This window comes from Perognathus longimembris, chromosome 11 (genome assembly GCF_023159225.1).
Source record: "Perognathus longimembris pacificus isolate PPM17 chromosome 11, ASM2315922v1, whole genome shotgun sequence".
NCBI lineage: Eukaryota > Metazoa > Chordata > Mammalia > Rodentia > Heteromyidae > Perognathus > Perognathus longimembris.
Window position 1 is genome coordinate 38,902,695 of NC_063171.1, and position 14,106 is coordinate 38,916,800.

Below are 14,106 nucleotides of genomic sequence, written 5' to 3' on the forward strand. Positions count from 1 at the left end.
GACTCTAGACAGTGCAGAGGCAGCTGAGGCAGGAAGACCAGGAGGGTTGCCTCAGCTGCCGTGGGTAGGCAGAAGCCTCAGGGGATGTGAACCAGCTCAGTGTGTGCAGAGTGGAGAAAGGTTGGCCATCTCCACACCTTTTCTGGTGGGCCCCTCTATGCATTGGAGGTGGGCTTTGCAGAATCCAGGCCTGGAGGCAGGACTGAAGGGCAAAGACTGCAGCAGCCCCACACTCTGGGTATCCTCGATTTCACTTTAATGCTTGGCCTTTGCTATACAGATGTTGAGACACTTAGCATCTGGTCCAGAGGGTTTCAGAACAGTTAAACACCTGGGTGAAGATAAGCAGAAAGGGGAAGGGGGGGGGGACTGCTCTCAGTTCCTCACCCTACTTATTCATACACTATTCCACAGCTATGCCATGGGTGACTGGTTCCATCCCAGAACTGCCCTCTGCCTGAGACCAAAGCTGACATCTTGGTGGAGGGCGTGCCCTTTGGGGACACTGTGGGGGAGGAGTGACTTGCTGGGACAAGAACCTAGAGAGCAGAAGAGAGGAGCAGTGGCTGAAGAATGGTCCCAGAAGGGCTAAGATCACCCCCAGGAGAACCGTAGAGTGATTCAGACCATCACTCCCATGCCATTTCTAAACATGAACAAACTCGAGTCCAAATGTTCCAAATAGTGCTGAGACGGTTTTCAAAGAACAGTACAGCAGATTTTGTTACGGGTATGAATCTTGCGAGAGGGGTGGGAGAGAGGAGGAATCAGCCCACCCAGAGACAGAGGTGCTTCTGTGGCCAAGTCTCGGGGAAGACAGCAGGAGGGGGCTAGGTGGGGAAAGCAGTGGCCTCCTCCTCCTTCAGCTTGGACTTGATGGGGTCCCTTGGCAGCATCAGCTCCTGGATCATGGCGTATGTGGGACACTGCGGGTGGAAGTAGTTTTTCTGAAAGAGAAAAAACACCTTGTGGCAAAATAGGTTAGGGACTGGTAGGCCTAGAGAACCAGTCCTGCAAAAAGACAAATGGAGGCTGGGCACTGGTGGCTCATGCCTGTAATCCTAGCTACTCGGGAGACAGATCTGAGGATCTGAGCCTGCACAGGAAAGTATGTGAGACTCTATCTCAAATTAACCACCAAAACAGCAGGAAGTGGTGCTGTGGCCCTAGCATTAGGCAAAATATCTCAGGGACTGTGCCCAGGCCCTGAGTTCAAGCCCTGGGATTGGCTATGTGATGAAGACTCGGGGAAATGCCAGGCATCAAGAGCTTCTCAGGAAAGTCTACATCTCCAAAATCACCAGCAAAAGGTTGAGATAGGAGTATGATTTGAGGTAGTGTGCCTGCCTAGCAAGTGCTAGTTCTAAGCCAGGGACCAGCACACACAAAGCAGCGGTATGGAGTGGGGTGACTACAGACCATCCTTAGAAATGGAAGACAGCAGCTACCCACCAGAGTGGCACAAGAGAGAGGAGGACTTACCGCCAGAGACAGCCATAGCAATCCCATTGGGCCCTTGGATGAAGTCTTATGCTTAGAAAACTGTACTTGGTACCGAACTGCCGTGAGGAAGCCTTCCAGCCCCACCTCTGTGATACCGTTTCCTAATGGAAAGCACAAAGAAAGGTGGCTTCAGGTACCACACTCAGCAGCTTGGCTCTTATAGGTTCCCCACCCTTGAGTTGCCAGCCCAGGCCTCCTTTCTCCTAACAGATCCTGCACCTCCCACTCCCTCCAGTTTCCCCTTCTTATCTGACACCCCTTTCATGCCTCCCTTATGCATTACTATGCCCAGCCCACCTTCCTAATCCTGTACTTACTTCCCTAGCCCCAGGCAAGAGGCCCCTGACAACATGATGCCCAACAACCAGGTGTGGACCCCCTGGGCAGGATGAGGCCAAAGCAACCCTGGAGCAGGGAAGACTGACAAACTTACGAAGGAGGTTGAGGTGCAAAAGGACCTTGTTCCCAGGCATGAAGACCTTCCCATCTCTGTGTTCCACAGGCTCCAGGAGAGGGTTGACCATCTCAGTAGCTTCAGCAACCAGCTGCTAAGATAGAATGGTTGCTGTTGCAGCAGATAGGGGAGCTGGTCAACAGGCCAGTCATTCATTCAGCATTCATGTGTTGGCTGATGGCTATAGCCCAGGCTCTGTCCTAAGTGCTGGGGATGCAAAGGAAATAAGTCCATACCCTCAAGAAAAAGTATTGCAGGCAAAGAATGCCAGCTCTGGAGGCTTGAAACAGCATAGGTACAGGGGTTGGTTTTGGTTTTGTTTTTTTTGTGGTCCTGGGACTTGGACTCTGGGTCTGGGCACTGTCACTGAGCTTTTGCTCAAGGCTAGTGCTGTACCACTTGAGCCACAGCACTAGTAACAGCTTTTTCTGAGTAGTTTGTTGGAGACAACAATCTCACAAACTTTCCTGCCCAAGCTGGTTTCAAACCACAATCCTCAGATCTCAGCCTCCTGAGTAGCTAGGATAACAGGCGTGAGCCACTTGGTGCCTGGTGGGTGTAGGGTTTTTTCTCAGCATTTCTGACACCTGACACAATGAGAAGGGACTGGAGTGAGATGACACTTGAAGGCAGAATGGAAAACACTGGCAGTCTCAGTGAGAAACAGCAACTTCCCCAAGACAAGAAATGACTACAGTGGGAATTAAAAAGCAATCCTTCTTCTGACTTTCTTCTGTCAGAGCTTTTCTTGGGTACCAGGTGTGACTGCTAAAAGAGAGAGTTCCTTCCCTGCCTAGCAGTTGTGTGGCAGGGTTGGGGGATCTCTAAGAGACCGAGTCTAAGGATAAAGACGAGCAGCTGACAGTTTGGTGGGCTGAAGAGAAGTGGGAGCTAGGAAGTTGGGTGACCCAGGAAGGTGTGTAAAGCAAGCAGCAGGTTGGTTCAGAGAAAGAGGGAGGATCCAGAGGCAAAGGAGGAGCCTTGCATGAGGCATGGTATACAGTTGCCAGCATTTAAAAAGTGCCTTGGGGAACTGCTGAGAGGGGCAGAAACATGCTTTGCCATACAGTTGTACAGGCAGGAATGGTGGAGATGGTAAGGAGGAGGCCCCTGCTCAAGTCAGGGAGGAGGATGTGATCAACTTCACGCTATTCCTGTAGTAAGCCCAGGTCCGGGAGGAGTTTCAGGCCTGGCAGGTTGAGAGTGAAGGAAAGGTGGAAAAAGAGCCGCTGCCATTAGAAGGCAGGCTGAGAGACTGTTCTGAGAGGGAGGTGCGCCCGGGAAGGCCTGGAGTTCCTTCTTTTCCTCTTGTAGCTTACCTCTGACTCCAGAAAGATGCTGCGTTTCTCTTTACCCCCAGTCTTGACATTTTTCCCTTTGGCTAGCTTCTGCTCAGGGATGGTCACCTCTGGGGTCAGGAGAGAAACCAGAATGCACAGTGCAGGCCTCAGATGCCACTCAGGCTCCCCAGAGAGAATGGTAGGCAGGGAGGCTTGCTGGACTCCAAGAGCTTTCTTTGAGTTTGGGTACAATACAAACAGCTGCAAGAGACACCCCCACTCCCACCCCCAGCTAGGTAAGTAGATTCCTTTTCTGAGAAACAGGGCCACAAGGATCCAGTTCCTGGCAAATGAGCTGTGGAGGGCAGTGGATTACAGTGTCTGGACCAAGCAAGGCTTTCCACATTCCAACTGTAAGAAATAGGACCCAGAGAGAGCTCTTGGCTGAGAAGAGCCTCCAGCATCCTGCTGAGCGCTGTTCCTTCTTCCACGTGGAGGAGGTACCCAGCAAAGTGTTCATACTTACTCCCCTTGGCTGACTTCGTCGCGTCTTCTTTCTTAGCAGCTCCTGGTGTGGGTGATTGCCCGGACCCTGACTTCTCATCCTTCTTGACTACTTCCTGTGGAGCATAGGAGAAGAGTTGAAAAGTCCCACTTCCCAGGAGGAAGGGTGTGGGAAGGCTCTAAACCTGAAAAAGACCTTCAAAGGCCATATGACCTTCCTTCTAACCGCCCCCCCCCCCAACTCCCCGTGTACACCGTAGAGGCCTCTCCTGCTCCATCTACTGCCCAGGCTTTCTTACCCCCGCACACCTACCCCCGCTTTCTCCTTTTTCTTGGCCAAGCCCTTAGGTGTTTTTGCCGCCTGTGCCTTCTCTGACTTGTCCACCAATGCAACACTGCTGACACCCGTCATCTGAGGCTTCTCACGGGAGTCCCCATGTCTAGAGGTGGAGGGCTGTGCTCACAAACAGGAGAGGGTGGAGGAAGCAGTTAAAGCCCTTCCTCAGGGAAGAGACAGAGAGAAGCCTATGCCTGGGTAGCAGCTGAGCTGACAGCACCCTGTCTAAACTCTATGGGCCGCCTCTATACGGAAGAGCTGTTGGCAAGAGATAGAGGTATAAAGGGATGCACTGAGGGGCTCAGGCTCTCCTATTGAGGGAAACCACAGCTAGTTTTTATTAGTTGCAATTCTTGGGATTGAAAACCAGGGCCTTGCAAATTACCAGGCAAGCACTCTACCACTGAGCTACACAGAGAGACCATGTGCACACGAGCAAGCACACTAGCACTGGAGCTTGAATTCAGGAACTCAGCTCTCTGTAGGCTTTTTTACTTACAGCTGGTACTCTACCACTTGAGCTAGACCTCAAAGCCTAGCTCCCCCCACCCCCCCGGCCCGGTAAACTGGAAATAATCTCTCAAGATTTGTCTGCCTGGACTGGCCTCAAATGTTGATCCTCACATCTCAGCCTCCTAAGTGACTAGGATTGTAGGCATGAGACACTGGCACCTGGCTGGGCCCTTGGGTTTTTTGTTTTTGTTTTTTGGGCCATCTCTCTTAGTTGCCCAGACTGAACCTCCTTCTGCCACCTGAGTGCGGGGATATCAGGTGTATGCCAACATACCTGCCTGGCTGCTTTTACTGAGCTAGCTAAATACCAGGCACTATTCTAAATGCATTATATGAATTCGTTTAGGGCTCTCATTCCATGAAGAAAGTAACAAGCATCCCCCTTAACCGTTAAAAGTAATTGAGTCACAGAAGTTAAGTCACAAGCCCAGGTGGCTCTGCAAACTGGGGCCCCCCCACCTCCCCCCCCCAAGTAGGGGCTTGCTGGGGAAACGCTAGGTAGAGGTGTACAGATGTCAGCGTGGGACGGAGGTGGGCGGGGAGGAGATGGGAGGCCAGGCGAGGCCAGCGTGCTGAGAAGCAGCGGACCTGAGAAGCAGGCTCATCTCTCAACTGTCCTGGGACCAGGATGCGGCTCACCGATGGCGACCGCTCCTGCGATCCTTTCTCCAGCAGGAGGCGCCGGCGCTCCACCACCTCCGTGTGCGTGAGCTCAAAGGGGCGCAGGACCTGAGGCCGGGCCGGCAGCCGACATCAGACGCCCCGGGAGGCGCGTGGGGGGTAGGGGGGGGGCACGCACACTCCCCGGACCCTCCTGGCCAGCACTCTCACCTCCGCGAGCTTCAGGGCGCCCTTGTCCTGAATGCGGTTGTGCGCCAGGGACAGCCAGAGCAGTGAGCGGTTCAGCCGCAGGCCCTGCGGGGTGGAGGACGCGTGAACGCGCGCCGAGGAGCCGCCCTGCGCCCAGGACCCCGGCCCGGCCCAGCCCCGGCGGGGGCGCACGCCACGCACGTCCGCGATATAACCCGCGCCCTCGTCGCCGATGTGGTTGAAGCCCAGGTTCAGCGACACCAGGGTCCGGTTGCAGCTGTGCAGCGTGCTCAGCGCCTGGCCCAGGAGCTGCGCCCCGTGGTCGTCGATGTTGTTGTTCCTCAGAGACAAATGCGTGATCCTGGAGCAGCCGGAGAAGGGGGGTGGGGGGCACCACCGAAGAACTACTGGGCATTCACGGAAATCAGGGAGACCAGGGGACATGAAGGAGGCAGCCTAGGCAGAAGGGGAGGGCAAAGAATAGGAGGGGCCCTGGGGAGATGCTAAAGGAAGAGGGGCCCAGGCCCAGGGAAGGGGAGATGAGTGCAAAGAGTCTCACGTGCTGTCCGCAGCCATGAGCTTGTGATAGGACTGCTCTGGAATTGGGTTCCCCTCCAGAGATACCTTCCTAAGAGTGGGAGGGAAGCGAAGAACCAGGAGGCACAACTGAGGGTTCGGAAGAGGAAGTGTGACACCAGTATGGCTACTCCCCCCCAACAGGCTACTCCATAATGCTGACCTGTAATAAGATGGTCTCTAAAAGGGTCTTCAATGATCAGGACACAGTCCCTGTGTAATCCTTTCCCCTTCTTTGTGGCGCCATCCAGTGACTCACTTCTTACCAACAGCATAGGGCATTGTGAAGCTATGTCACTTCCAAGGTTAGTGACAAGGACTGTGACTCCACTAGGCACCTGTGGCTCAGGCCTGTAATCCTAGCTACACAGGAGGCTGAGATCTGAAGATGGTGCCAACCTGGGCAGAAAACCTCTGAGACGTTTATCTCCAATTAACCACCAAAAAGCTGGAAGTGGAGCAGTGGTTCAAATAATAGAGTACTAGCCTTGGGCAAAAAACTCAAGGACAGTGCCCAGGCCCTGAGTTCTAACCCCAGAACCTGCGTGTGTGTGTGTGTGTATACGTGTGCATGCACACACACACACATGGACTTGGCTTTTATCTTGAGTGTTTTCTGTCACATCCGCTGCCCTGTCATGAAGACACAGCCTATGGAGAAGTCCACCCAGTCACATAAGTGAGCCTGGAAGCAGGTTCTCAGTTTCCTTTCACCTTAAGAGGACCACAGTCCCAACCTAGAGCTTTACTTCAACCTCCAGACAGATCCTCTTTCCAAGTTACAACAAAAGTGAACCAATGGTTCAGAAATTCCTCAAACTAAATATTTTCTTCTACAATTGATATGCTTTTGCTCAGTCTTCCCTAACAAATTCATATCATTCTTTTTTCTACAAGCTAGATGGTTTCTAGTTCCCACAATGCAATGAAATGTGTTGCATAGTGTTTTCTACACAAGGAGTGCTGGATACTATGCCAAAGAAGACACAGTCCCTACCCTCTGGGTGTGTCTATTCCATCCACCAAATCCTACTGTGTAACAGAGGGGTACTTGCTGCCAAGCAAGATCAAGGGTGCCCAGGGAGCCTCAAGAAGGGGCAGACAGCTGGGAGCTGGTGGATCATGCTTGTAATCCTAGCTACTCAGAAGGCTGAGGTCTGGGGATCCAGGTTTGAAGCCAGCCTGGCCAGGAACATCTGTGAGATTCTTCAGTTTACCAGCAAAAAGCTGAAAGTAGAACTGTGGCTCAGTTGGTGGAATCAGCCTTATGTGGAAAAGTTAAGGACCAGCACTCAGGCTCTGAGTTCAAGTCCAGTAACAATATTTTAAAAAAAAGAAGAGGAAAAGCAGACAGCTCCTTTTGGGTCCTTTAGACTCCAAACTGTAGCTATTGTTAGCTACCTCACACCTGCCCCCTGCTCCCTGCGTCCTCTAAGGCTCGGTTCAGCACCACCTCCTCCAAGTAGCCTGGGTCTTTCTGCCCCAAACCTGTGGGTGGCTCTGTTTGCTCCCATGGTCCATTCTCAGCTTCCACAGTGAAGGGACACTACCCTGCAGGATTTATTCCTAGGTTCTCTCTCTCTCTCTCTCTCTCTCTCTCTCTCTCTCTCTCTCTCTCTCTCTCTCTCTCTCTCTCTCTCTCTCTCTGTGCAAGTTTTTACAGGGATAGTGGCTTACCAGTAGTGGGCCAAGAAAGAAGGGAGATGACCTCCAAGGAGAGATTAGTTTCTGGTGGACTGATAGAGAAGAAAGGTGATGCGCCCTCCTCATAGGCTGGGCCATCAGACCCGATGTTGTACAGATTGAACTGAAATGGCTTCTCAGGGTAAAAGGTACCTTGTCCGGCAGACTCTGGCAGAACCCTCTTTCCACAGAGTTGCCAGCCAAGCCTATAGGAGCTGGAACTCACCATTTCCTATACTCCCCTCCCCCAGCCAGGTTGCCCAGGCCTGAGGATCCTCTTCCTTCTGCTGACCTGAGTGTGGATGAACAGAGAGGCAGGATGGCGATGAAGGTAGCCAGGGTCTTGTCAGTGATCCCCACCTTCCACAAGCTGGATTTGGGGGAAGCACAGAACACCTGGAGGTCAGCTCCTACTCTAAATCCCAGCCATACCCTTCTGCCATTCTCCAACCCCCTCGATCCTCAGTGTCCCTTCCGCCCTCTCCCAAGTCACACAGGAGCCCGAGCCTCCACACAGGCCTACCGCCCACCCGGGGGCTCGCTCACTAGATGGCCTGTAGCTGGCTGACAGCGGGCAGGCATTTGGAGAAGATGCCGAGCATCCGATCATCAACCTTCCAACCTGCTAAGAGAGACAAAGATGCCTCAGCGGCTAGCTAGGGGCTGGGGCCTCCAGGAACAGCTGGGTGGGGACGGTGGGCCCTCACCGCGAATGTAGATCTCCTTCACCAGCTTGTTGTCATCCTGCTCCAGCTCTACCTGGATGGTGGGCCGGAAGAACACGTATTTGCTCTCCATGCTGTTGATGCTGCAGGATGCCGAGAGCCGCTCATCTAGAAGGCAGGGGTGGAGAGAGAGAGGCCGGAGAGAGAGGGCAGTTAGGTCCCAAGCCCCTCAGCCCACGGGTGTGGAGGTCTGCAGGATTGGAGTGCACGGTGGAGAGGAAGGCGGCTCCTTCTGCCCTCCTCAGCTGTGCTTTGGAAACATTCTGTGTCTCTCACACACACCCTACATCTTGGTCATTCATCTCTGCCCACCGTGCATGCAGGGGAGACTAGGGGTGGAGTGTGGCCCTGCCAGACACTCAGGGTCTCCACTGTCACTTACCAGGGTTGGGCTTTTCTGACAAAGAAGCTGAGGGAACACAGGCCGGGTGGGGCCGGGGCCGGATGACAACTTTGGGGAACTCAGTGTAGCCGGATCGTGTGCACAGTTCCGCGAAGTCTGTCTCCAGGACCCCGGTGCACTGGTACTCCTCTGCGGGGGGGGGGGGGGGGGTTGCAGGGTTGCGGGGGCGCGTGAGGGTGAGCACACGATGCCTGCCACCGCTGGGGCGCAGCAGAGCCCGAGGCGCCCCCCCCTCAGCCCCCCCTGCATTCCGACGCCAAACCCCCTGGTCCCTGCAGCCCAGGGAAGAAACAGCCTGGCAAAAAACCGATACTAGCCAGGCGCTGGTGGCCCAGGCCTGTAATCCTAGCTACTCAGGTGGCTGAGATCTGAAGATCGCGGTTCAAAGCCAGCCCCAGCAGGAAAGTCAGTGAGACTATTATCCCCAATTAGCCACTAGAAGCCTGGAAGTGGCGCTGTGGCTCACAGTGGTTGAGTGGTAGCCTTGAGCAAAAAAGTGATGGCGCCCAGGCCCTGAGTTCAAGTCTCATAACGGACAAAACAATAACAAAAACTAACGCTGAACACGCTTGAGAAAACAGAAGGAAAGCAAGAAGTCAAAGAGAGGGCATGGAGGGAAGGCAACACAGAGAGACCCTTGATGCATTGGTTCTCCCACTCCCTTTGGGGTCCTCCGCTTCCCACTGGATGTCCCTCCCCAGCCTGGCCTCTGCCCTTGTCCCCCTTCCTGTGCCACTCGAAAGAAGCCCTGCTATGAATGCTCTCTCACTTCCTGTCTTATTTACATACAAAGATCTAGCAAGGTGGCAGACTTATTCAGCAAGCACTTAAAGCCCTGTGCAGGTGGCTCACACCTGAAACCCTAGCTACTCAGGAGGCTGAGATCTGAGGGTCAAAGTTCAAAGCCAGCTTGGGCATAAACAGCTGTGAGACTCTTATCTCCAATTAACTACCAAAATGCCAGGAGCAGAATGGTGGCCCAAATGGTAGAATGCCTAACCTGGACAAAAAAAAAAAAAAATGCCCAGACCCTGAGTTCAAGGCCCAGTACCACCCCCCAAAATAAAACAAGCTGTCCTGGAGACTTTAGACAGTTGGAGTATTGCATAGCAAGGGACCTGAAGCCCTGAGTAGTACTACAACAAAAGTAAGAGCTTCTTTCCTCTCCCACACTCCTTCCTCACTAACAGCCTCAACTCATAGATTTTTTTTTTTTTTTTTAGCCAGTCCTGGGCCTTGGACTCAGGGCCTGAGCACTGTCCTTGGCTTCTCTTTGCTCAAGGCTAGCACTCTGCCACTTGAGCCACAGCACCCCTTTCTGGCTGTTTTCTATATATGTGGTGCTGGGGAATCAAACCCAGTGCTTCATGTATACGAGGCAAGCACTCTTGCCACAAGGCCATATTCCCAGCCAACTCATAGCTTCTTGAGAAGCAGAAGCCATCGCATCAACACACCTTCCCCTCTCAACCTCACGTCTGGGCCCCACACTTGCCAGAGCACCTACTAGCGCCATAGTGACATCCATGTTGCTCTATCCAGGGTACTGGTGCAGCTATCACTAGAATTCTCCCCTACTTCTCTTGTAAGGCCACTGCAGCTCCCCCAGCCACAGTGTTCTCCTCCACAACCTGAGCCTCAGATCTCTGCTCTGTTCAAATTCTTCCTCCCTAGGGCATCTCCATCATGCCATACCAGAACATGAGCAGCTCCCAAAGCCACTTCTCTCCTCCTCCCTTCAGCACTTCAGCTGCCTCGCTGCCTTCGCCCTCCGCAGGCCTGAGATTCATGGTCCTCTTGCCAGCTTTCCCGGCACCACCCACCCAGCACCCAGCCCAGAAACTGGGAATTATGGTTCCTTACACACCACCCTCTCCAATCTTCCAATTTGTCCACCTCCCAGATTACCTAACCTCCCACCCATATGCACCTCATTTCACCACCATGCATGATGAACCCTGCCAGATCACACTTCCTGCTAAAATAGTTGTGTAGCTCATCTCCCTGCTCTCTCCTCACACCTTCCATACAGGAATCATAATAGCATTTCTTTTTTCTTCCCTGATGTGGGGAGGGGTAGGTGTGCACACACAACAGTACCAGGGCTTGAATTCAGGGCTTTCGGCACTCAGCTCTTTTGTTTATGGCTGTCTCTCTACCATGCCTCCACTTTCAGCTCTTTATTAATTAATCAGAAATAAGAAACTCTGGAGGCAGGGGGTAAGGGGGGCCTAGGAACGTGGCCTAGTGTAGAATACTTGCCTAGCATGCATGAAGCCCTGGGTTTGATTCCCCAGCACCACATAAACAGAAAAGGCCAGAAGTGGCACTGTGACTCAAGTGGTAGAGTGCTAGCCTTGAGCAAAAGAAAGCCAGGGACAGTGCCCAGGCTCTGAGTTCAAGCCCCAGGACTGGCAAAAAAAAAAAAAAGAAAAGAAAAGAAAGGAAGGAAGGAAGGAAGGAAGGAAGGAAGGAAGGAAGAAAGAAAGGAAAGAAGGAAGGAAGGAAGAAAGGAAGAAGAAAAAAAGAATCTCTGGGATTTGTCTACCAGGATGGCTCCAAACCTGGATCATCAGATCTCAGCTTTCTAAGTCACCAGGGATTTCAGTGTGCTCTGGACACCTGCCTTCTTTTTCTTTTCTTCAGACAGGGTGAAGCCAGGCACTGGTGGCTGACACCTATAATCCTAGCTACTTAGGAGGCTGAGATCTGAACATCACTGTTCAAAGCTCACCTGGGCAGAAAAGTCCCCATGAGACTCATAACTCTAATAAACTACTCAAAAACCAGAAGTGGGGCCATGGCACAAGTGGTAGAGCAGTAGCCTTAAGCACAAAAAGTCTCAGGGACAGTGCCCAGGCCCTGAGTTCAAGCCCCAGGACCAGCAAAAAAAAAAAAAAAAAAAAAAGACAGGGTGATTCTGTATAACCCAGACTGGCCTTGAACTTGAGATTCTCCTGTATAGCCTTCTGGGATTACAGGCCTGTATCATGAGCACATCCTAGAATGCACCACATTTTATTCTCTCAGTTCTTCCTTCTGGGTGATGCTTTTTCTTCCGCTATCATAATATCCCCACTCCCAGCCAATATTTTTAAGCAAGATGGCACCTGGCAAAGGCGGGCAGGTGGCGCCTTTGCCCATTGTTTTATCTCCATCCAGGGACAGCAACTTCCCGGCCCTCTCTGATGGCAAAGCTGTCGTGTTTGGCTCAAGAAGCCATCCAACAAATTCTCCTCGACGCTTAACTAGTTCTGGCTGAGGCTCTAACACTTGCAACAGAGTCCTTACTTAAATGATGAAGGTGCAGGGGACTATGCTGGAGACTGCATTCCGAGTGTGGTTGGGACCCGCCAGCCGCAGCCCGGAGGCTGGGTCCCTCCACCCCGCCGCCAGCCCAGCCGTACCAGGATTTTTGGACTCCTCCTCGCCTACCGGCTGCAGGACGGTCCCTGGTTTCTCCTTGGCCCCGCGCTCCCCCTTCTTAGTCGTCGATCCAGACGACTTCTGGGTCCCCGGCCGTGGGGGCCGGGGTGAGGTCCCCAGCGTGCTCGCCTCGCTGGACATGCTAACGCCCCCGGAGCCTTCGCGGGGTCAGCAAAGCCCCCCACGGGACCCTGTGGCTCACCCTGAGGATGGCTGGATCAGGGTCTCTCTCGTGTGAACCCACGGGCTTGACCAGCCTGCGGCGGCCTGGCCAGCGCGTCCCTCTCCTAGACAACCGCGCCTGGGTGGGCAGCCCGCGAGGACAGCAAACGCAGCGCTCGAGGGAGCGCGCCGCCGCGGCGAGCCAAGTGGGCGGGAAGCCGGGTGGGCGGGGCCGGCCGAGGCAGAGGGGCGGGGCTAGAGGAGGGAAGGGCGGGGCCAGAGTGGTAACTGCGGGCAGATGGCAGGTAAGCCCTGAAAAACCAGGCGCTGGTGGCTCACACCTGTAATCCTAGCTACTCAGGAGGCTGAGATCTGAGGGTCGCGGTTCAAAGCCAGCCCAGGCAAGAAAGTCCATGAGACTCTGATCTCCAATTAACCACCAGAAAACCTGCAGTGGAGCTGTGACTCAAAGAGGTACAGCGATATAGCCTTGAGCAAGAAGAAGCCAGCAACAGTGCTCAGGCCCTGAGCTCAAGCCCCAGGACTGGCAAAACAACAACAACAACAACAACAAAAAGAAAACCAGGCCCTGGCTGGGTCTACACAGTGAGGGCCTAAGTGAACCAGTAACCCTGGGGAGCTGGTATGTGTGTGTGTGTGAGAGAGAGAGAGAGAGAGAAAAAGAGAGAGAGAGAGAGACTAAACAGGGGACGAAGTTGGGAGTATGGGCTAAGAATCCTGGCAGCCAGAGGACACTAGAAAGGGAAAGTCCAGGTAGGAGCTGGTTTTCTCTCCAGTGTCCACCTGGTAGAAGGGGCCCAGCCAGGCCTCATGGGTGTGATGCTGGGTTTCCTTTAGAATAGCCCTCTGAGGGCTATTCAAAATCCAACTGGGCTCTTGAATGTACTGTCTCTCCCTCTCCTGAGGCTTCCAGCCTCTGCACTCAGTTCCACCTTCCACCCATCACCACCCCAGCACCCTCTGCCAGTGCGCTGGTCCCACAGGAAAAAAAAAAAACCCTTTGGGGAAGCCTCCCACCTAGGTAGTCTATTCACACTCAGAGCTCACATTTGGCCCTCTGTCTTGACATAACCCCACTGCCAATGGTACATTAATTCACTCAACCACTTAACCTTTTGGGGATCATTTATTGAGTGCCTACCATGTGCCAAGGGGAATCCATAGTGAGCATAATAAACATAAGTCCAAGCCAGGGACCAGTGGCTCATGCCTGTAATCCTAGCTAATCAGGAGGCTGAGATCTGAGGATCGTGGTTCAAAGCCAGCCTGAGCAGCAAAGTCCTAGAGACTCCTATTGCCAACTAAGCTCCCAAAAGCCAGAAGTGGAACTGTGGCTTGGGTAAGTGGCAGAGCACTAACCTTGAGCAAAAAAGTTCATGGGACAATGCACAGGCCCTGAGTTCAAGCCCCAGGACTGGCACCAAAAAAATAAAATAAAATAAACATGAGTCCTGCCTTCAGGGAGCTTACAGTCTAGTAGGGAGTCAGATATTAATGCAATAACATGTCAGGAAATAGGACACTGGAGTAGAATCTGACAACCAGTGGGCCTTCTGTAGGTACGTGGAAAATCAACAGTGCTGCCACTGATGCTAAGCAGGAGAGAAGTGCAGAGTAGAGTGCTGGATGAGGAACAAGCGGGAATGAGCGGTGATAGGAAGGACAAGCCCTGCAGATGTGCATGTCCCTGGGGTAGGAAGAAGAGTAGC

General features: G+C 53.2%; 1 protein-coding gene across 2 annotated transcripts; it reads right to left on the reverse strand.

Annotated features, from left to right (window-relative positions):
* Positions 1-112: 112 nt before the first annotated feature.
* Lrrc71 (leucine rich repeat containing 71) lies at positions 113-12,440 on the reverse strand. 2 transcript variants are annotated; one of them, XM_048357806.1, is made up of 15 exons: positions 12,196-12,440; positions 8,768-8,917; positions 8,368-8,493; positions 8,207-8,282; positions 7,953-8,030; positions 5,961-6,029; positions 5,603-5,762; positions 5,423-5,506; positions 5,231-5,320; positions 4,055-4,195; positions 3,764-3,857; positions 3,277-3,365; positions 1,937-2,051; positions 1,483-1,604; positions 113-947 (listed from the first exon to the last, which is right to left on the reverse strand). In XM_048357806.1, exons 1-15 carry the CDS (start codon positions 12,353-12,355, stop codon positions 831-833), a joined length of 1,671 nt encoding a protein of 556 aa, XP_048213763.1. In that variant the 5' UTR covers positions 12,356-12,440; the 3' UTR covers positions 113-830. The 2 variants fall into 2 exon arrangements, with proteins under 2 accessions (XP_048213763.1, XP_048213762.1); XM_048357805.1 differs by lacking the exon at positions 113-947 and having other exon boundaries at positions 1,287-1,604.
* Positions 12,441-14,106: the final 1,666 nt, after the last annotated feature.